The sequence below is a fragment of the Gymnogyps californianus genome, chromosome 11 (genome assembly GCF_018139145.2).
Source record: "Gymnogyps californianus isolate 813 chromosome 11, ASM1813914v2, whole genome shotgun sequence".
Taxonomy (NCBI): Eukaryota; Metazoa; Chordata; class Aves; order Accipitriformes; family Cathartidae; genus Gymnogyps; species Gymnogyps californianus.
Genome location: NC_059481.1, coordinates 3,728,999 through 3,753,392, shown reverse-complemented (window position 1 = coordinate 3,753,392; position 24,394 = coordinate 3,728,999). Strand labels below are relative to the sequence as shown.

At 36.7% G+C, this 24,394-nt stretch overlaps 1 protein-coding gene across 2 annotated transcripts in view; it reads right to left on the bottom strand.

Moving 5' to 3' along the window:
- SCAPER (S-phase cyclin A associated protein in the ER) overlaps positions 1 to 24,394 on the bottom strand; it is a 169,124-nt gene that overhangs the window by 49,488 nt on the left and 95,242 nt on the right. For both annotated transcript variants that reach the window (XM_050903319.1, XM_050903320.1), the window contains exon 23: positions 7,576 to 7,691. In XM_050903319.1, coding sequence (XP_050759276.1) covers positions 7,576 to 7,691 — 116 coding nt within the window. The remainder of the gene's footprint in view (positions 1 to 7,575; positions 7,692 to 24,394) is intronic.

Here is a 24,394-nt window from a genome sequence, read left to right as displayed (position 1 = left end):
CCTGTCCAAAAGCTTCTACCGATGTATTGTGAACCACTACTGTACAGAGGCTTTAAGTGTTAGTGTTAGTTAAGTTAGTACTATGATAGCATCAACTGACCTACACCTACGGCTGGCGGGAACAGGTTTGCAACGGTAAGAACAGAAAATCATAAGCACAATGAGTCACAGAAAGCTCCAGATGTACAAAACATGCCCAGTTATTCTTTGCATCATGTGCAGTAATTTCCGTCTGCTCCAATTAAAGTGTTCTTCTCAAAACAGGATTTGCAGGGAAGCTGGGACCAGTCCTATAGAATATACTCACAGAGAAGATAAATCTAACCATGGATAATACTACTTCAGAATAAACACAAAATTCATTTCTTGAACTTTGCTTATTACAAAAGCTATCACTGTTACTATACAAATATGCACACAGACACACAACACAAATGCATCATAAATATATACAATAATAAATAAAGATGGCTACAAATTCAAGTTGTTTGTCTAAAGTAAACCAAAAGGAAAAGAACTTTTACTTTGTTGGGTTTTTTTTGACATGTGAAAAAACGTGACTAAGTTCAAATAAGCTCCATAGAAGAAAATAAATTGTGAGCACTATCAAAAGGTCATACAAAAGTGGGACTGCAACAAACAACAAATTATCGTACAGAAATCATCAAAGCTGGTATTTAACAAAACAAGCTGCAGACTAATTCAACATAAAGAGAGAGTTGAGTTTTATGCTTTATTTTTCTCCTAAAATATTTTTTGAAACAACAAAGTTATTTACATAATAAGGAAGGCTGCTTGACTGATTGCTGTGTTCATTGCTGTGGCATCTGATTGCTTAGCATGGCTCCCCATCGTTGAAATGGAAGCATCTTATATACATACATTGTATTTCTCAAGCCAAGAAAAGCTGGAAATACTGAGAGGCCAGAAAATCTAGAGTAAAATTTTTTTTTCATTTGTATTTCTGCATTGTCTTTTCTTCAGCTGGAGAAATAATTTTGAATTTAAAAAAGAAACATTACCTTGCTTGGTTTGATCTGTAAAAACATAAAGAACATTTATACCTTTCCTTTGTTAATGTTCTGAGTATCACCATATTACCAGTTATATTAATTTTACTGTACTGGTAATTAATTTTACTCTACTGCCTAATTAAATCAGTTTCAATCTGCAGTTCACATGATATGAAAACAATATTAAATCATTATTTATTGATCAAAGGCAGGCTAATTTTCACCTATTTCACCTAATTATTACCCTACAAGGATAAAACCTATACAAAATTCTAGTAGTATGCTTCACGTGCATTTTTTAAAACCTGCCTTGCAACAGGATTCTCTTTTCCTATCCTGACTGTATAAAGGTATTTATTTCACTTTCCTCAGTAATGCTGAAAAAAATTTTCATTAGGCACCTACTTTTACTTTTCATGGAAGATTATTCCCCTGGTTAGGTGTGTTTACAGGGAGAGAGAGAGATATGAAACTATGTTGGTAGTTTCTATTTTCAGTTGAGAAGAAGATGCTTTAAATCAGCATCTGTCATTTTATCAGCTATTCTAAAATAAAGATTAATTCTATTTAAATATAAACATTATAATTTACTCAAAGTGCCAAATATGAACTTGGTAGGTTAACTTATAATTTTGACAGCATTTCAGAGCTTCTGAGGTGATTTAGTTAATTCACTGCAATGTTTTCTGATATATGGGATTCCTAATTCCTAAGAGGATCATTTATTTTACATTTGAAAACACAAAACCTTCCCACTTTATATATAGAACAAATTCCACTGTAATAATGCATCATGCTTTTGTATTTCCCAACTGAATCTCATGTCAGAAAAGTACCTGCATTTTCAGAGACTCAAATAATGCATTTGAAAAGGTGGCGTAAGCAAATGGATGTCAAATTAATTTTTCACAACAATAAAGAGGGTTCTTTTAATTGATAACATAAGCTTGCTAACTACAGTTCATCTAAATACAGTCCAATCACAGAACGCTCTAAACTGTGATTCAGTTCCACAATTTTTTTTTTTAATTCAAAATTGGAAGTGTCAGCACAGAAGCCGTCCCCAGGTGGTTCGCAGTGTTAAATGGCAGATTAAAGACAGGACAACTAATTTCTTTACTTTAATCTTATTAAGGGAACAACAGCTGTCAACTGTCACCATTTCTGCACAAGACCTCTCAGACAAGCGCAGTGCTGCGAATGTCAAGCCAGAACTTTATTTAACCACCAGTTAAACTCTCTGGGGTGAAAAACTCAATACATTTCTTACCATTTTTTTCCCTGTTGGAAGCTCTAACTGCTTTTAATTCCAAAACTTTTATCTCAAGAGATATTAAAATCAGTTGAAACAGTGACGTATGAGCCTCATGTAAAGCAGCTGTTTATTGATTACTGATGTTGCTCTCAACTTTGTATCACACCCGCAAATCAGCTTTAAAGCTATGCTAGACAGCATGTACACTCAAACCACACAGTAAGTCTGCCCTCTGATATAAGGCTTTCCTCTAGAGTAAATCCAATTATAAAAACACTCATTATGGTACACAAACTTTGATCCAAAAAAGAAATCTGTCTTTCAACTAGACAAAAATATGCATCTGTATGTTATATTTATTTTACATGAGTACAAAGAAACAGGAAGAGGATTCATTTGGATCAACATTTTCAAGCTAGATCTCAACAGTTTGTATGTACGTACGTTATTGCCTTTTATGCTAGCACATCTTCACTTTCCTCAGTTTGCCTGATATAAACAAGTTGACAAACTGTAACTTTTACTCAAAATACTGAGGTAGCAACAGTATCCAACCACACAAAACTAATCCACCATAGTGCACCAGGATACGTAGGCAAGAACTCACAACTTTTGCTTTATAAAAATCAGGGGATCATCAACATATAACAATTAACCTGTTTCAAGTGTAAAGCTTTTTCACATTACTTTCAACTTCTGAAGATTATAAATTAATGTACTTTGATTATCAATGAAGAAAATAACCCAAAAAGCTACCTTTGGCAGTGAAATAATACGAAACTAAACATTATCAAATTTAGGATGTGTTAATTCGGTAGTGAACTACTCATTTTTAACCAGTTTGAATATTATGCAGCACGCCGATGGGGAAAGAAAGTGATCAGTATTGGTATTTAAAAGCTGAGTCGAGAAGTGGGAGGTGAGCTATTACTGAAAAACAGTGCACAGCACGGCTGTAGAGTGGAATGGTTAAAGAACCACCAAGGTAAGAATACAGATTGAAAGAACAACAAAAAAAATTGATTTTAAGGTAAAAATACCAATTTCAACTCTTGAAGACTATACAGGCCCTTATACTTCACTCATGGGGCCTACTACACAATCAGGAACCCTCTAAGATTCATAATCAATTACTATTTTGTCTGTTTTACATTATTTAATGATATCCAATTAAAAAATGGGCTCCAGCTGAAGTCTAGTCTCTATTAACAGAGAGAAAACAAAACTCAGCATCAATTCTCCTTCAAGACACTTCCAAAAACAGATCGGAGTTTCATTCTGAAATGTTACTGTACTTATGAATAAACTACTGCATGACAAGTGACAATCAAACAATTAATTTACCCCAACATTTACAGGTGTGATAGAATTTGAAAGTCTTCTACAGAAATTCTCCAGTCCCTGGCTTACCAATTGTTTCACTGCGAGATCTGGCTCTCAATCCAGAAGTTTCGTAACATTTCACAGAGTTCCTTTCAATAATAAAACTTGTTCCTATGTTGCACAGGAGGGCTACATTGCTTTATTCTTGAGCTCTGAGAGCTTGAAATTCAGCTCTGAGACAGACCGCAAGAATACATCATGGAAAGAGACAGATGCTGCAGGTTTCAGATGTTGAACTTGCACAGTGGTCATTCTCTTTAGAGTACCTTTATGTCCTTGTACCAACTGCTAGTTTTCAATGAATGTTTCTCTAGAGGGAATAAGCTTACAAGAAAATAAGAAAGCTTGTTTTGCACTTTACGTAAAAAAATTCGTGAACAATCCTATAGAACTGGATGAACAGTAACAGTGCAGCTTAAGAAACGTATGCTCATAAAACCAAGCAAAAATTACAAAGAACAAGCTATAAAATCAGTTCTCAGCTCAAAACAGTTCTTACTGAAAAAAGTAATCTGTATCAATGCCATCCATAATATTATGCGGGCACTATTTTCTGCTTTTTATGTATATAATTATGGTTTGAGCTTTTTTATCCTGGTAATAATTGCTTTAAGTAAATGATGCAAGAAATTGTATGAATAGAGAAGATATATTGTAATAAAACCGACTTTAATCATGTCTTAACTTGTAACAAAAGTCCTCCTTTGTTCCTTACACAACTACTGCTAATTTCTATTTAAAAATGCTGGTCACCCAAGGAACTCAAAGTATTTCACAAATGTTAACTAAACAAACCCTACAAACCTCATTTGTTAGCAGATTTGTTTCAATTTTCAAGGCCAGTAACATGTCATGGCACAAAGGGGCTAAATGAGTTGCCCACAGCAAATATGCAAGGCAACACGGGACGAGACGCATCTTCTGGTCTTGATCTTAAGTCATTAAATTGTTTTGCTGTGCAGCTCCCAGTAGAAGTGTAAGAAAAATACCATAAGACTCTGAAACCTTTTGAAATTCTGCTGAATATGTCTTATTTTGTGGAGAACTGAACAAACTCAGGAAAATTACAAAATGCTACTTTAAGAAATAACGCGGCTGGACACTAATTTTTATGTTAACACCAATAATAAAACTTACTATAATCCACTGCTTTCTCTTTTCCTTTTTCAGTGATTTATTTGAAGGGGAGAAAAATTGCCCCAACAGCAAATGGATCATCTGTCTCATAAATGTCACATCTTTTTCACAGCATTTGCCGTCCTGCTGGTCTAACTACCAATCTGGACTAAGTAGTACAAAACAACAGGCATATTGTTAAATCTTCTGATAATAAAGCTTTATCTTGTAGACATGAGATTAAAGTTCTGAGCTGTACCATACTGCCAGGATTTTGGAGAAAGAGAGATGTAGATAATAGCCCGTGTAATCTCCTCACCTACTTGTAAATAGCTTATCCTCATCACAAAACAACAGACAAATTCCCAATTTAAGATGAGTACAAATGGTTAAACATTACAAGAACACACAAACAATCTTTAAGTACAGTAGTGTCCTTTAGCAAAGCATATTTGGCTAGGGGAAGACTGGAGGGCAATTAATGAAAGGTCTTAATTCAACTTCTTTCCACAGGGCTTTGCTTTGTCTTTAAACAGAGAAAACTGCTGCTTCGCTAGATTCAAAGTTTAAGATGTCAGGATGTAAATTATATTTGCACAAAAGAAAGAAAAAGAATTTCAAACTCATTTCAAAAATTAAATGGGAAATGTGATACAAATTTTCTTCCTCATTTAAAGAACTAAATATATTCTATGATTATCCTTGGTTTTGAAACTCTCTCAAACATTCTGTACTTAAAGCAACACATTTGAAGAATTTCTTAAATACTTTCAGTGAGACCATACGCATTAACATGGTTTCTCTAAACTAGCCACATTTGTGCCTGTTTCAAACTGCTCATAGAAAGTCCCACCTTCTGGAACTATTGCTTGCTCTTGACAGCTGAGCTGCAGATTCTGCACAAAATATGTTCTTCTCTAGCAGAAAGACCACCACAGAAATAACAATAGAGGAGGCTCTGCATCACATGCAGCAACACGAGGTTCACCGAGACACTTCTAGCAGACTCTAGACTTTGTAAGTTAGACTGAAGCACTTCGACTCTTGCAGAAAAAAACTGCAAGAGCAGTTAGCTTTAGAAAGCAAAATTCTGTGTTAAATTACATGCAACCTGATGTATAACTTCCAAACTACAATACTTTCAGATGCCTATAAACTGGAGACTGCAATTTGCTGTAGAGTTGAATGAAACGCTGTATTTCAGTAGTGGAGCTAAGTTCTTCAGTAGATTTTTTTTAACATATGAAGCTGTCAAAATAGTTCATATTAATCTCTTTTCTGCCTTGGTATTTCTTTTGGAAATACAGAGAGTCGAAAACTTGTGTTAATAAAACAACGCTTAAAGAATTTTTGAAAGGTTTAAAAATTCTTTTTATAATTCAGCCACGAATAGGCTCAGGAATCTGAGAAACCAGTTATACTGGTCTGAAACAGGTATGAGACAGATAGTAACTGTCATAGAGAGGAGAACCTCTGATAAATCTCCTTGGATTTTTTTTCTGTTACACACATGTAGCTGACATGGGGCTTTATTTACCAGCACACAAGTTCCTTTGAGAACTAATACATCCTCATACTGTCTAACCAACTTCAAACAAAACGTTTTCAGTAACAAACACAATATTCTCAAACCTTCTCAACAAAGGTTGCCAAAGTGAGACTATTCCTAAAATGAAAGAACAAAAACCGAAGAGGTACAGAAGATGCACATTCTAAGAATTTAAAGCTAAATTTAAGCTAAGCTTTATGTGGCCACACAATGCAGCCCTTTCCCTTGCAAAGTTTATCCCACATTGCTGAGGGTAACTCAAAATCAGAGCCTCTGCAAATTAACAAGTCCAAAGGCTGCTGGTGAGTTGCTCACCATAGGATCAATTCCGGATTGCTCATCAGTGGTGCTGGCTGGACTTGCAGCAAGTGCATTCTGCATAACTTAGTGGGAAGGTAGGAATTTTATTCTCTTTGAAGAGCAAAGTTAAGATACTAAAAGCACGTTTTTTCCTTGCTGTTCTTGCCCAGTACTTCATATCTGTCCTGTAACATATTAATGGACAGTTTTAATCCGAACCCTCACAACGTAGTGCTTAAATTCCAATTATTACAATATTAAAATGTATCTACAAACAAATGATGACAATAGTACACAACACAATATCCTGGGCTTGGTTCCTCTTGTACTACAACCATGCCTAGCTCTGCTCTGAAAGCACATATGTGCTTTTGAATGGATAAAAATTACAGTTAGAGATTAGGGAAAAAAGCATGCTTTTGAGTTATCAGTTTTTGCAGGCATTCTGTTTAGTCACCATCTTTTTTTTAGGGATTAGACATCTAAACCCTTCTATTCTTACATGCTATAAAGAGGAATTCCTCTAATCCACAAGAATTTTGATTTACCTGTTTGTAGAAGCCCTTTCAGCTAGCAGTATCTTACAACTGTTTCATTTTAAAAGCAGACTCCAGTGAATTACAACCCTTTAAAAAATTCCCCCACTTCCCACTAGAGATCTTTACAGACTAACTTCAAAAGATATGTACCTCTTCTTCTGTTTAATACAGTCTTCTCATTTTGTACAATTACGGATGCCACTGCTCAAACATATCATAGCTAGAAATAAAATCACCAAGTTAGAAAACCAGAGGTTGAGTGGAAATGTCTTTCACCTTCCATGGCAGCATAGAGTACAGCACAATTTTTTTCTTTGAAGCTCAACACTGGACTATGAGAAGAAGAAGCAGTGAAGCAGCAGATGTGAAATAAATATTCTAGTGATTTTAAGTGGCAAATGAAGGACCGATCATACTTACTTAAAAGGAATCCGTGAAACCGCATTCAGATTGGTGGGAGAAGTCACCGCCTGAAGAATGTTTTCAAGGGCAGTCAGTCCTCCTGCAGCCCGAAATGCTATTTGATCTGCTGTGTTCTAGATAAACACAAACACAGAAGAGAACCAACAGAAATTAAAGAAACTCCTACATAAAAGATAGGCCTGATAGACAATTGTCCTGAGTTTCGTCAACGTAGAAAATCCTTAATACATATACTTATCATGTTGAACACTTTTGAAAAAGAGCATTTCACTGCCAGTGCACAGGGAAGAGTATTCTCTAGAGCAGGAGCTGAAATTCTCAGGTGCTATTTTTTTTCAAAGATCATATATACATATCAAATACTATATAGGTAATACAGTTGAATATCGTATTTTCTGTAATGACATACTGTTATAGGGATTTTAATAAAGTTAATCTTGATCTGTTGCTGTTATCTTTGTAGCTATACTTTATTGCTTTGCATATGATTTAAAGAGTATAGACAATCTCTAGATGGGTACTTCCTCCTTTTTTACAAACTTTTCCAAAAGGAGACAGCCTCCAGGCCTGTTCCCTGATTTGTTCATTGTATGCATAAAATAGCTTAGGCAGATCACTTTAAAACATGAGTACCATAATTACGTTGATGATACCTGGTTACATATTTCACAGAACATGGACCCCTTAAGTTAAGTTGCTGATCTGGAAGAAAGTCTGACAGTGTCACCAGTCAGATGTCTTACTTTATCTTTAATCTTGGGAACACAGAAATGTTGCCTGACAGATGCTGTTGAGGATACAAGTTGGTTAGCTGTTCTGTCTCCTCAAATTAATTGCCTGGAGTTTAAGAATCAGGTTAAAAGTCTGGATGTGATTTTTGGTAGTGCTTCAGTTATGGGAAACTACAGAGGTAAAGTTTGAAAATGTCACCTAGATGATTGGTGTAGTTTATCTCTGGCAACTCCAACTTATTACCCTCCCAGGTCCTTTGTCTAATTCACTGCTTGCAGCTTATTCAAAATGTAGCAGAATGAATTAACATTTTTAGCTTCGAGGTACGACATTCACATCCAGCTTGCTTTGCATTCATTATGCTATGTTGTTGGTTATAAATTGAAAGATTCAACTTAAACCAGTCTTGTATGTGTTCCTAGCTTTCTAGATTAGCTTTTATTTATTCTAGGTGTCCTCTTTGAACTTCCACTTAGCAGAATTTTGCACTTAAATACCATCCTACCATTATTCTTACAGTTTGCAAATGACTGTTTTTGCTGGAGCAGGTCCAGTATTTTAGAACTTACTCACACCCTTTTCCTTTCCTGCAAACTTGGTTTTATCTCCTACTGTTCAAAATAAAGCAAGTAAGATGTTTTAAGTTGCTAATTTTGTATAACTTTATCAGCAGTTTGTATTTAATCATCTTGATTTTGTCAATTATGAGAATATTCTAGTTAGTAAGAAATAGTTTCTTCCCCGCCCCCCCCCCGCCCCCCCCCCCCCCCCCCCCAGTGCTGCAAGCACTCGGCATGTGGGAAAAAATCGGGAGTGCTCTATAAATACAATCATTATTAGTCTGTAAAGAATGTATTGTACTATAACAGACTGTATAACAGAAACAACTCTTAGTGACTCTGGCAATAAAATCTTTCTTTGAACAATTAGCAATGTAATCGAGCAAGATGATTTAGAAGGGAAACATTTTTCCCTGTGAGAATTAGACATTAATATGTAAATACAGAAGTATCTATCTTACTTTTTTTAAAAAAACATGCAACTTTCTCTCCATTAAGTTTCTTTCAAGCAAACTTCTATATTGTATTTAAGTTTCAAGCTCCAGAAAAACTGTTCAAACAGAGAAGTCAGATATTCAAAAACATTTTCCACAATTAATATGAACTGCATGAAGATTTTCAGACAGCCAAAAGGTTTACCTTCAAAGGAATGACTAGCTTCAAATGAATGGAAATCTGTGTGCCAAGTCACCAAGCAGTTAAGATAATCAACCACTGATTTCCTACAGGCTAATTGACAAATGTAATTTCTAGCTGTCAATTTTAGTCCAGTTAGCCCAGTAAGTGTGCCTTAACTGAAGAGTTATTTTTGAGTTTCACTCATATATTCCTCCTTTACTTCCTCTCCCTCCCTTCCAACTCAGAAAAACTCTAAGCAACAACAAAAAAGCTTCCTTAAGCAACCCTCGGTTGGGGACCTCTGATACAACACGATACGTCCAGCCTGCAGTGTGACTGGGATAAACCCGCGGTAAGCACTGCCTCCCCTGCAATGCTTTCCCACCAACCTCCTGATAGAGCCGTAAGGAAAAAGACAGCCAAACAGCAAAGAAATAGTCCTGCCACAAATCAGATAATATTATTTGAGCACCTTGGCTTACGGCCACAGTTCTCAAACTTTCTCCTCTTCCTCCCCTGCTCCACCAGTGCTGCAGAGCGGTTCAGCACCCCCCAGTCAAAGCCCAGGGCCTTTCTAACCTATCAATTTTCACTTCAGCTTAAAACTTCACAAGTGTAAGAGAGATTTTGTTATTTCAAGTGTCCATTTTCCGTGGTAATCAACATACACGCATAACCAGTGTAGACAAATGTGCATGAGGATTTCTGCATATGACTGGCATGCCGGCATCGCAGCACACACACAAGAGAGACATTTATGTGACGCTGCTGATTTATTTGCTACAGCATATTTGTTAGTGCTACTCCAGTTTTGAATGTGCCAAGCACTTCCCACTTCTCACTTTCCCTATTTCTCATGGGAGATTATGCCACAACCTATTAGCTCTCGTGACAAAGAAGTCTTTCCTGTCATTTAGACCAAATATGCCCTTTCTCTATTTCATTCCATTACTCTGAGTTATATCCCATTTTATTGCACTCATTTTGTTTCTCCCCTTAGTAATTACTCCATTCTTGAAATTGTACACTGTTACATTTTCCTACTTGGCTTATTTCTCAACTTTATATATTCATTAATGCTAAACTCATCCTTTTCTTTTATTTTTTTCATGTAAACTTTTCTTATCTGTGATTTTTTTTTCCAGAACTCCTCTTTTCTCCATAAATACCCAGTAATGAAGTGTCCAGAAAGGAACTTCCGCCCCCCCACCCCCCCATCAGTCAGCAGGCCACACTGAAAGAAGCTATATTGTCTCCCTATTCTAAGAGGAGATCTTAATGTGTCTATTTAAAAAGAATATTAATCTTTTGAAGCTGTTTGATTTCCTACATGGTTTCCTTCCACTTCAATCTGGAGTATCACTTCTTTTCAGCATCACTTCTTTTATAGGCAGACTTTTTTCGGAGTGCCTGTTTCACTTTTGTCCAATATTTTGCTAAAATACAAGTATACTTTGCAAAATACAAATTTACATTTTAAAGAACTTCCTTTACTACTACAGTTTTCTATCAAGCAGAAGTGACTTTGAAATTTCTCCCAGTTTTATATGATTTAGCTTTATGTCCTATTAATCTCCTCTCTAGATTACTTATAAAAATTAATCAGCATTTTGATGCTTAGCCATCAGGGAAATAAATCCCTAACTATGTGCACGGAAGAGAGAGGGGGAAAAACCTTAAATAAACGGAAGAAACAAACCAGCAGTAAAGTTGGGAAAGACACATGAGCACAGTTATTTGTTCACTGTGCTTACAAAGGTCTATAAAACTGCCGCTTAGGGATTAGGAATACACTACTTCTGGCATGATATTTAATATATTTATCTCCCAGGATTCTTTTAAGATGGAGAACTCCAAGAGCTTTTAACCCATTTATTGAAAGGCAATGTTGATTACCAAAGTAATCAGGCTGCTGGTATACAGTGCTTGTGAATGACCTTGGTCACCACGCAAGCGTCCTGCTATCAGGAATCCCAGGTTCAGGCACAGCTCCTTGAGCTTGGCCTTGGGTCAGTGGGGGTCATGGGAACTGAAGGGAAAACATGCCCTATCCACAAAGGAGCAGAAGAGTCACTTGAATAGTGCATTACTGATGTTTTCAAAGTGAATACTGTGTGACTGTGGTACCGGAGGAAACAGTGAAAAAAGGAATCATGCACAGGCAATCTCCTCAGCTATCCGAGACCTCAGGTAGGAAGATGAGCTGTGTGTAACGAACGAACAGTATTAGATCTCCCCAACGTTGAAAAAGTATTGTCATTCTATCTCTGAAGTATAGCAGCCAAATAATAACAAATTGTTTTAAAATAATATGTCTGAATTAATTCCTACTTGAGGCAATTTTAAAATTTTGAAGTATTTAAATACTCATCTGAAGAAATGTTTCTTAAAGCATAAACATACGGGAGCAGGCTATCTTATCCAATTTGTCTTTCCAAAATTAACCTATATCCTTCAAAATATGATCCAAACTCACTTAATGTTCTGTAGTGCTAAAGCTTTACATTAGCTGTTACATATTAAAAGATAATAGAAATTCAAAAGAAGTAGACTGAGGCATGTAAGTTATTCAAAGCCCTTACTCACATAATATTCTTATTTAAATTGGTCCCCATTTGAATCTGTGTCAGAACGAAAGACCCATTCAGGTAACTACGACTTTTACTCTGGTAACTCCCAAGGCACTCAGTAGATCAGGCACCATGTGAGTATGAAAAACGACAGATCTAGGGAGTAAATATTAAATCCCTATTTGGAAAGGGCATAAACCAGTATGGCACGTTTTTGCTGCTTGAAAAAATCCTCCAGACTTCTAAATTAGTCTCCCAAATTACTCAGCTAGATGTTTATGAAACCCGTTTCATAATTTCACTATAGAAACTGTTCTTTGAGTGGCTGCATATTTAGATTGGGAAGGTTATTCAGCAAAGGCAATTGATGTAACGGGATTCATGTTTGTTGAACAAAAGAAAATATATATACATCTGGTTTTCAAACAGTGTGTGAAAATTTGACTTGCTCATATGTATTTTCAGAAATTCACAACTACTTCAAATAACATTTTTAAACAATCTGATTTCTAAGTACAAAAGGATTTCAAAGCTCTGAAGTTACCTGGTCATGCAGGAGAGCAAGGACAAATGAACATGTAGGCAAAAACGATTATTACTGTCATCTATGCATTTCTTAACAGAGAGAGGAGGAGGCACAAAAACCTTGGGGATGCCACCTAGATATGTCTTAATCATTACAAAAATAGTAACAGAGACATAGTCTTCAGAACAGCAGATGTAGCACCCAAAACCAATACAAGAAAAAAAACCCTCGTTTTCTTTATCCCTCTCAAGTCTGTATCATTGTGAAATACAGTGGTCTTGTTTGTACAGGAGGAAAACCAACACAGCTGATGTGATATTAAGTATGTATTCTTAATCTTTGGACCATTATAAATTTGTCATTTAGAGCACACAGCAACTAATTTCAGCAGAACTGTGCATGAATCAAGTAACTTTAGCAGAGCGCGTGTGAACACTAATGCATGTGTGGCAAAGTAAACAGAAATAACAACAAATTAAACAAATCATGTAACCATTTTATGGATTAATTATGAACTAAACATTTTAAGAAACTTAAAATTAATCCTTTTTTTTTTTTAATTATGAGAAACGATCAAGAAGGCTCCCTGCACACTAGGCTAGCGTGGCTGACTTATTTACCTACCTGTTACAACACCTTAATGGATTTGAATTCCTCTTCTCTGCTCTCCTATGGCTTGAGTGACAACTGACTAATAGGATTACAGGCTCCGTTCCAATAATACAGCTCAGCTACATGCCAGCAAAAAATGACAGCCTAAACCTGAATTACATGGCCTGGGAATCCATCCAATTATTAACTAAAGTAACTGTTATTACCTAACCTAATCAAAGGAGAAGCAGCTGTTAATCTTTGGTGGCCTGCAGTGTAGTAGCGGTCAGACTGGATGAACTGTCTTTGTACTTGACTCCTCTACAGACAATAATTATGTCCTTTGTGATCAAGAAGGAAGGGCTTCCTAACCTTTCAGACAGGGGCAGCAGATGGGGAACAACTGTTTGTGCGTTCATTAACAAGATAGGGTGGATTTTATCAGAGTTTGGCATCTGTGGCACCTTCAGAAGCACTCACCCAATGATACAAGTATGTCTGGCAAATTCAAAAATTAGCAGACTAAATAGAAAGTTCAAAATAATGTTTTAATCTCATTATCTGACATTTGGTACAGAAAAAATACACACAGCTAAAAAAAAGTCATTTACACATATGCCTCATCGTACCTAACATGGTCAACAAAGAAATACATGAAAAGGCCAATTGACCTGTGCTGTTACTGTGCTGGGTTTTGTTTAACTGATTAAAGTAGTCAGATAATGTAAACTGTATTCTTCTGAAATAAAACCAAATTAGGGGAAAAATCTCTGATTTATTTATACAAGTCAGTGGGTAATACAAAGTAACACAGAGTGAATTAAAGCGAGCATCAATTAGTAACAGCTTTTGGTTTCTGCATGCAACATTCCAGGACAGATGCAAGACCAAAACCGCTGTCCTGCGCTGCCGCTCCCCTTTACACAGGACATTTGGCAAACTGGAAGACTTGTAAAACAGAAGATACTAGGTCAGAGAAACCTGCCTCACCAGGAGACACTACAGAAGTTCAATTTAGTTTATGCTGGGAAAAGTAAAAATACGATGGGATCACAGTGTGGAAGTACCTAAATGGGAAGAAGATTTCTGATAATGCACAGTAACAGCTGATATTTGGAAGCTGAAACTGGATGAGTTCAGGTAAGAATAAAATGATTTTTTCCAATGCCAAGAGTAATTAATGATGAGCATAATATACTTAGGATATAGTAGACTCTCAATCATTTGAAGTTTTTAAATCAAACCTGATTATCTCCTAGAAAAATATGATCCTAGTTAAATCATAATTTATTAATTTGGTGCAAGAGTTATTGGGTGAAATCCAATGTCCTGGACCAAAGTACTCACTTCCATACATTTCTCCTGTTAAAGTATTATTATTAGTTAATAAGTAGAGCAGAATCAGAAATAATGCAGAGCTTTAACAGCTGAAATGATTTAACGTCAGCTTTACCACCTCTGTTCCATGTAACTTTAGCACCTCACATTTTGACTATTTGAAATCTTTTTGAACTGACTTAAATACTGCAGTGTAAACCCTCCCTCTAAGACAAACCTCCACAATCAATATTTTTATGTGGATTAAAAAAGAGTATTCTCCTTCATCAGCCAAAAGAATGCTTTCTGCTAGTCCTGCCTACTATGTCCAAATAAGAAGCTGATCTGGAAAGTGTGTTTCAACAGACCTCAGGAACTAAAACTGTTCAGAAGAATATATTTCTGAATGAAACCCAAATACTTTGAAACATTCTGACTTCTATTTCTGAAAGAAAACACTGAACTTGTGCAACTCTTTTCTACACTTGTTAAACTGTTCACTGAAGGAAGAAATGATAACTAATTAGTAAAATATAGTTGAAATCCATCTGAAGAATTTTCTTCTTTCCTTTTATCTAGTGTTTGAAGATTCTATCTAAAATGCCAGGGGCTAAGAAATGCAGTTCAAAGCTGCCTTAGAAAAACAAACCAGACAACTGAATCCTGGGCTGGCTCCTCCTTGGGTTTTTTTTTTCCTTCCCTCCCCCTTTAAATAAATATACAAGTATCTCTAGATGCACATACAAAACCATAGATACATTCGTGATTGTAGAAAACCTACACTTTTTGATTAGTCCTCCAGATAGAAAACTTTACACAGTGAAAATCACTGTAGAATATACCACAATATTTTCTATTAAAACAGACAATTTTGTTCCCTGTAATACTTCTCTCCAGTGAAATCAGTATTATAATAATACCCCATTCCATCTGAAAATGTCAAACCAGTATTCAAACATGAATGACTTCACCCACAATAGAATTTCAAGCACTGAACATCAATGGGAAACTAGTTTAGGATTAAAACATGAGCCAGAATTGGCTCAGTAGCCTTTCCACACCACTGAGAGGAGATACTCACACACATTAAGGACATATCTGTCATGTATTTGTATCAACTCCTCCTTCATGCATTGCTTACGTGTTAAAGCACCCAAGCTCTTTAGGTAATGTTATGCAAGACAACAGAAAGGAGGGCTTGAGAAATGCTCCTTCGCACCGTATCCCGCAAAGCAAAGTGCAAATTCTGAAGCCTTAAAGCTGATTCTGAAGCCTTAAAGATAAGGCAGCTCCTCTGGTTTCTGTGTTTACACTCCATACAGACTAATCTCCGTGGCTTCATTTAGGAGAGGATGGTTACCTAGCATCTGAGATGGTAGGTAGCTAAAAGGGCCTTATGTTGCAGAAGGTGTTTCACTCCCTGCATGATGTTCAGTACTTGCACACTCTCGTGTAAAGCTCAGCCTCTAGCATCTAAGCCATTTTGATAGTATTGGTTTTTCACTTTAATAGCTAAGGTATACTAACTGCAACCTCACATATCTTATGTTTAGTATAAAAGAAGACAAATATCTAAGTACAACAAAAAAGGATGCAAAAGAAAGCAGCTGACACATCACTCAAATGCAACAATAAAAATGAGGCTTATTTTATTTTTTAATTAAATGAAAAATAAAAGAAGAAGAGGCATTTACTATTATACTCTCTGAAAGCACATGATTGACAAGTGACTTAAAATTGGTCCAGGCCTAGGGACTATACCACTACTAAGAAATTGATTCTTAAGCCTGTCCTGCAAACACTAAATGTCACGTGCTCATAAATTTAACTTCTGTCTATGCACATCATATACTTTATTCATTCTTCTGTTTCCAAACTTCTGCCCATATTGTAAAGTAAACCATCTTGGATAGGGCTCCTTACTGAAAAACTGTATTATCTCATTGAGTAAGATGAACCTTATTTACACGATCTCCTTCCAAGGTCTGCAGTGTCTTTTCAGTTCAACAATAATATCACAGAGAGGCACTCTATTAATGCTTGTGTTGACGAGGACAGGACCCTCACAATCCTGTTTGTGAAGTTTCAAGAGTCAGTGAAAGCCATAAAGGAAAGACAGGTAAAGGTAAACTAGTGAATTCCGTGTTATCTGTTTAGCTGCTTTCACTCATGCTCAGTAGCATAACGGGAAATAGCCAATATTGCCTGGAAAAATAAGAATTGTCCCTATAGATATTGCAAAAGACAGCACTGAGCATTGCAGCACTTGTGGTTATTAAAAATAAATGTTTAGTCTATTTATAAATAACAGGGCATGTAGTAAGTGCATCAATTAAAGGACGAAAGCAAGGATAAAGGTTTAAGTCTCCAATACCAGGAACAACTGCTCCTAGATCTCCGTAGATGGCTCCATTAGCTAAGGCCAATTCAACTTTTTCTGAATAATCTCATAAATAGAAGTTCCCAGACAAGTATATAAAAAGTACAATTACGTGATCTTGTCCTGTTCTCTCTCAGCAGTTTATTGGACAAGAAATTGTCCAGTGAGTAGGAAAGTTACAGATCTCTTGCAACACTGAATCCTGAATCCCTATGGCTGACATTTCACTGCTGAAAGCTTTCAGGCTCTAGAAAACAGCACTAATTTCAGCTGAACTTAAAACTATGAAAACCAGTGCAATCAAGCAAAACTAAAGATAGTAAAATTATGTGGGAGAATACATATAGAGAGGGAGCGATGGTTGTTTAAAGACCTGTAGTGCAGTCAAGAGCACTTGAATTCTAAACACAGCTTTCACACTGATTGCCTTGGGTACTCTCTTGTAACCTCTTGGACTATTTGCCCATTACCCCATCTACAGGACAGCAACAATGGACTGCAGGGCAGATTAATAATGTGGGTTTGTGAAGTACTGCAAACATGAGAACAGACAACAAAGACCTCTAGGTGGTATGTTCTCAAGTCCGAAGGGATAGTCTCAGATCAGATGTAGAATTTTAAAAATACTTTCAAGAAAATGTGTATAGATATACCATCAGACTAAATGAAATAAAAACTTCATTTCTTTAGAAACTATAACAATCATTACTTTATCATGATCTCTAAATTGGCATCTGCTCATTAGCAGAAACATGCCTGCATCGGGCATCATCTCATCACTGAGAAATCAGTGCCTGTACTTCAATGATATTAAAACATATCTCTTGTCTTGTAAATGCTTAGAGAAGAAACTTTGCATACCTTGGAATGTATATATATCCATTATATCCATTCTGATATGATATATTATTTCTAAACTGACATAGAAGGAAAAAAAGCCTGATCTGACAGCAAAAGGCCACAAACAGTACAGCATTAAGTGCACTGGAAGCTAACATCATTTAATTGCATCCCACAGAACCAGAAATCAACACAGCAGTTTTCAACTACACCCATTGTGCACAGTAAACTAACCTCCGAATAATCTTGGAATAAGTACTCTGCAGAGCTTATCTGTGAACTGAACTTGCCTTTTAATACCAGTTCCAGCAAACAAGTTAAATATTCTGTGGCTGACCTCTAGTAACAAGTCCCTATTTATATGTTCATCTTGAGAAAAAGGTTAATCCACAGATTATAGAAACTCTGGGCAAACGAATTATTGATGATATAAAGCTGCCTCATCCAACCTGCAACACACATCCAACCTATTGACTTCTGTCTGGCAGTGACAGGGAAAGGCTGGCTGGGTAGAAAATGCTGTCCAAAGAGCTCCTCCTGTGTTTGCACATAGCCTGCTCTTTGAACTCGCAGCCACTGTGCTATTACTATCGAATCCGCTGCCGTAGCTGATCAGATCAGGTGATGTTTCTACTACTAGTAGCGGTTTGGACCATACGCAATTAAGAGGGCAGACACAGTACAAAACTCCATACTCCAGGCTTTGAACATTGGTGAACATTCTTCAAACCATGTTTTGGTGGCACTGTGCATCATTGGCACTCAGTGCTGAACATGTATACATTAAAAATCCCTAATCTCCCAGTTAAAGGGTTTAAAGAAGTGAATTAATTTCGAGGAGGGTTACTAACATCTCAGATTTTCCATCAATTGTATCTGCTTTATCAGTTCCTGAGTTCATGCTCAGAACTCAGGTTCTGTACTTCCCTAAGAACAGCTAAAGACTCAGTTAACACTTCCAACAAAGGAAGCATACTTACAGAATTCCCTACGTCACCTTCTGTGTTAGCAAAATTATTAGATTTTTGGTGGTAAAATACAGAGTTCTAAGGGCCTGAATTCTCGTTTTAGCTGTTAAAACAGACTTATTTTTAAGTTTTGCAATTCAACACACTTCATAAAGTTTGGATTTTGACTTTAAATCATTTTTAAACTGTTATAATTCAGCTTTACATTTGATCAATGACTTTCCTTCATGTGATATCACTGTAACTCTGGCACTGGCTACTGCAGGACTATCCAAAGTCGAAAAATTAATGGATGGATTAAAAAATTAATCCATTCTTTGTACAGAAATACATCATACGTTCAGCTAAAGTGAACTTTAAAGTTATAACTTCTGATTATGTATAAAAAATAAGAGTAGCAATTACTTTCACAAAGAACAAAAACCATAAAGATGAAAGCACAGTTAAGATAGTGTGCGTTTATTTTATTTTTTAAACACTTTGGCCACGAAATGCCCACTGCCCAATATAAAAGAAGGCTTTTTGGTGTAAACCACCGTGCTATGTATCAAAATCTTCACATGGCTAAGAGCCAAAAGACACATATCCCATATATAAGAGAAAGGCAGTAGGTTACAACATGACAGTACCAATGACTCCGCAGGGTCCCACTGCACTGTTGCAAGGGTGGAGGTGGAAAGGGCGCAGGACTGATGTGGGGCTCGGGGGCCTTTGCCGGCTTGTTTTCACCCACAGCCATGAATTTGCCTTGCCAGCTGCTGCCAGAGGTCAGCCCTGCTGCTGGTCCCATGACACTCCTGCCACCGCAGCCAAGCTGAACTGCTGCTCAAGCAGTAGAGAGTGGCAACCCCGATCTGCACTACAGATTAGTATAAAATGTAGGTAGCACAAACAGCGGCTCATAAATACGCCTATTTAACTGTGAGTGTGCGGCTCACAGTTATACAGGATATATACACTGATTACCTACGTAAATATCCTAATGCACCAAAACCAGGAGACATGCTGCTATAAGAAGCTCAGTAGGAAAAAAAAGCTGTGTAATTTCTAAGCACATTGGCACGTGAAGTGCCACAGAATTGGCCCTAACTAATTGCCATAACTAAACACGGAACTTTGAGAATTAACATGCAAATTAGTTTAGCAGGTAATACCTTTGGAGTTAGAACGTCATATCAGTATTAACCAAATAAAAATCTTATATAAGCATTTTTCTTCCAAAATCAAAATTTGACTTCTAAATAGACTGATTACTTCTAAGGATTAGAAGGACATGCTGTTGTTTCTGCCAGTAGTGTCCTCTAGTGGAGAAACGGGAGATATTAAGTAAACAAGAAAACAGAAGTGGGCTGCATCGCAGAAATCACCCTTTCAAGGAAAATAAACACCTCTCAATCACAAATGTGCCTATAGAAGTTTGGCATCTTAACCAAGCTTTTCATTACTATAATAATGCTTAAACATAAATGTTAAATAACCTTTTAAAGCTTCAGTCAGATTGAGAAATGAATCAGTTGTGAGGCTATTTAAAATAATTGGTTGAGCATGTTAAATAAGATACAGATAATGTGCCTGTGTCTGTATGCATGTATACATTTAAGATCACAAAATACAGACAATGTGGCTATAATTTGGGTAAAGCCACTTGTCCATGACTTAGGTAAATTCACTAAAACAGTAATTTTCACCCTTTTTCATATATAATGCTCTATAATGCTTTTCTGATTTAGTAAGAGGGTGACAGATAAGCTGACACCTCCTGTGATTTCTCCAGCCCTCAATGAATCCATGTATCAGACCTTATGCTGGGTTTCTTCTAGAGGGGTAGATATCCTTAACGCTTAACTAGTGACTGTAGCTTGCCTACAGAAATGCTCTGCTACTGAAATGAGTAATCTATTCGACTCAACTCCCAAACTCATCTATTATTGTCTTGCTCTCTCCATCTCTTCCTTTTCCTACACAAAAGCCGACCAAAATAATTTGGGGGGGGGGGGAATCATCACAGTTTTTTTCAGGACCACAGATTTCTGCCACCATCTTATTCTCAGCTGACCCTTCAATGCTCCAAACACAAGAATTATTAATTTTGAAAAGATTACTGAATCATTGCTCCACCTGCTAACACTCCTGCTTTCTTCAGAGATACTGATCAACCTTGTCTCTAAGGAGTCTAGCTGATTAACAGAAGTTAAACTTGTATCAATTGCTTTTAGCCAAAATTTAGGTTTAAAATTTGCTGCTTCTAATTCACACTTGACTGTTTTCTTCAATTATGAAACAGAAGCCACAAACCTCAAGCTATGGCCTGTGTGCTTTAAAGCTAGTCTGATTTTTCCAGTGACATCATGTAGCATAATACACTACCTATTTATGTCACTCTTGCTTAGCTTACGAATTGAAACTTCCTTCGAGAGTTTGATATCAAATTACAGTATCTTGTCTAATACTCATTCAAAACAACAAAAATTATGTGGAGCAATAATGCCATATCCAGTTCAAATATAAGCAATATCAAGTCAAGGAAAGCTTAAAGATACATCATTGCCTTTCAACTGGTCCATAATTCCAATCTTCTGAAAAATAAAGTCCAGCCGTTAAATTCAGTGTCTTTCAATTCTCTGTTTTTCAAGGCTACCCTGGAGACATGTACCTTCTGCTACACTAGAAATATGCAGCTACCTAGGTGCTCGAGCCAGCTTCAAAAATTTTTGCAGCACCAGAATCAAATGCATAAGAGTTTGGGAATCACAAATCCCACTGTATTCTTAAATATACTTAAATAAGTAACAATGCTAAGTATTTATAGCAGGGTATTTGCTTCTAAAATCTATTTTGTCTGTACATACATGTCATATATATATTTATATACACATACACACACACATATACACACACACACACGGCAATTTTAAATCTCCACAGAGACTTTTGAAGAAATTTATCATGAACGGTACAAAAGCTTACATGTGTTCCATTTAACGTGGCATTTGTTCCATACCTTAGTTCTTCGGCAGTTTTTAATTTTATTGTTTTGGTTTCTGATGATTCAGAGTTTGTATTATTGGAGAGAAAAAAAAAAATAAAAAAAAAAAATCAGGCATAGCCAGCCAGGCAATTCAGTGTGCCTTCCAAAAACTGGCCTATTAATCTTCACACTGGCTATGGTCACCATACCCAATGCCTGACAGTTTAGAGAATAAAACATAAATACCGGGCCTGACTGTGTTGTTAAAACCAACCATTTCTGACAGTCTTTACAATGGGATAAACACTGTCTGTCTACAGTCCCCATGTATTTGAAAGCTACGACAAACATTTTACTGAAATGTAAATAACTGACATCATGACTGCTGAAGCAGGAGGCTGAAAAATCTATCTAAAAATCGCAAAACCAAAAACATTGCCTGACACAAAACAAACCATTAATGGTCACTGAGAGAGCACGTTTTAGAGGTCATAAGCATTGAGATCTTTTTTTTTTTTTAAAGTATTAAAACACTACAGTCAATAGCTCAGATTCACACATTTTTCAGTTACAAAATTACACCTTTTCTACGGAAGTGTATTCATTTCCCCTGAATTCTGTTTCCAGTGAGAATACTATTCTGAATTAGTAATAAAAGTAAGTATCTTGAAACTTAGCCTACCAAAAAGCAGCTACTTTTAGATTTCTATGAAGCGAGCTATAGTTGCTAGGTAAGCAACTATAAGTGCCATGGCCCAATTTATTAAAAGCCTCCTCTTCTATTCTTCTGGTTCCATTTTACTTCCACACTTTAACAACTTAATTTGTACTCACTATTATTTACTGAGATTGTTAACAGCACCTAGAGAGCCTGAAGGAGATCAGGCACATAGCTATCCTCAAAACTGCACAAAATCATAGTAAGCTTTATGAACATCTGAACCAGTGAAATCTTGTTTGTTAGTGCTTTGTGCCTTGTGATGGACGTCTGAGCTTCAGCTGTAATGTTTGCTCAGGCTGGCACATTTATAAAACCTCTGTGTTCCCCTGTGGCTGCAGCCCTCTCCCCTAGGAGCACATCTGTAAGATCTTCTGTCAAGTCACTTAGTTAAAGGAATCTTACCATTTGTGCTGTGATGAAGATCTTTTTCAAACTAGTGGTCTGATGAGAAACATCATATAAAAATAATTCCAGTTAAGCAGATTAACTGCTGCACTTGGAGTCCAAAAATCATGAGGTTCCCTCATGATCATATTGAGCCTCTGTGTCATACTCCCAGTCAGAAGGACAGGAGACACATTAAGGGCTTGTATAGATGTCACATGTAAGTATTGTACAAATTTAACTAAAGTGATTTAACTGCAGTGTTTTAGCTGCAGCTGAGCCAGGTGAAAAGGCTACTGCCCTCAGCTGTGTGTCACCGTCCTCCTTATTGAACGTAGCATCCTGCCACATTCCTCAGAATAATGGTGTCTGTCATCTCTGCCTAGCCCAGACCTATCAAAATCACCCAGAATACTTCAAACATTTAAAAGTAGGACTTTTAAAACCTGGACCCAAAAAAAACCCCCTAAAAACAAATTTTAGGAAGAACTTTAGGGAAGTGATGTTCTGTCAGCAAGTCTAAGGATGACCAGAGAGGCAGTAACCTCTGACCCAGGTCAGGTTCATAGCCTCAGAAATATATGTACTTCAGTGTAACATCTAATGTTTATGCAGTAGAAAATGGTTTCGGTTTTTTAATCAGTAAATCTCACCTCTATACATTGAGGGAAATACATGATATAACATAAGCAACTTAAAACTGTACCTGTAGTCACACTAATAGGAAATACAGCTTTAAATATACTGGTTTCTGAAAGTGTTCCCTATACAGGACATTTCTGTATTAGTGCTCAAGTCAAACTTGAGCAGTTAATCTGGAATTCCTTGCACATCTGAAACACACTGCTGCCCTTGGTAATGGATGTGTAAATTAGTCCCATCAAAGAATGAACATGTACAAAATCAAAAGACCTGTGGCAGAAAAACTGCTTTAGCCCTGCAGTTTCAAACATCAGCTCTGCCTTCTTTAAGAGGGTACATGAGTTTTTCTTTTCGCATCCAAGGCCCATTTGCAGGCGATCTTAAACTGAGCGTTATCAGATCTTATTAAGAGCTTGAAGAGTTCCATATGACAATCTGCCAACATCAGGCCAGGGCTTTTTGGTAATATTTGCATGCCTTTTGCTGTTGTGTCTCTGTGAGTGTGTTTGTTTTTTTAATATACTTTTAAACAAAGTAGAGGTGAAAGTGAATGCAACTTCCTTCCAGGATTTCTGCCAGAAAGGATGAGAGACTATGCACAAAACCCAAGGACTGCCTTCCAGTAATCTAGAGCACACCCAAACCAGTACCCTAGCAGTGCAGGTTGTAGATACATCTTGGGGACAGCATACCAGGTGTATACAACACCATCCAGACTTGTGACTCCTGCTTGATGTTACTAGCAGAAGCAAGGACACATGACCTGAGGGGTACAAATATATTTAAAACTGGAACGACATTGTGGTTTATGACTTTATAGCACCTTTTATGCTTATTTAATTAAAATACATGTGAACCACAGGCTGTATGCAATTAATGGCCATACTCCTTGTCAGATCCTCAAAACGTGCACTTCAACTTGCTTACTTACAAATACTTTTCTGGCATAGGGTGCAATACTTCTAGCAGTTGTAAAGCTTCATTCAAGTAAGCCAAGAG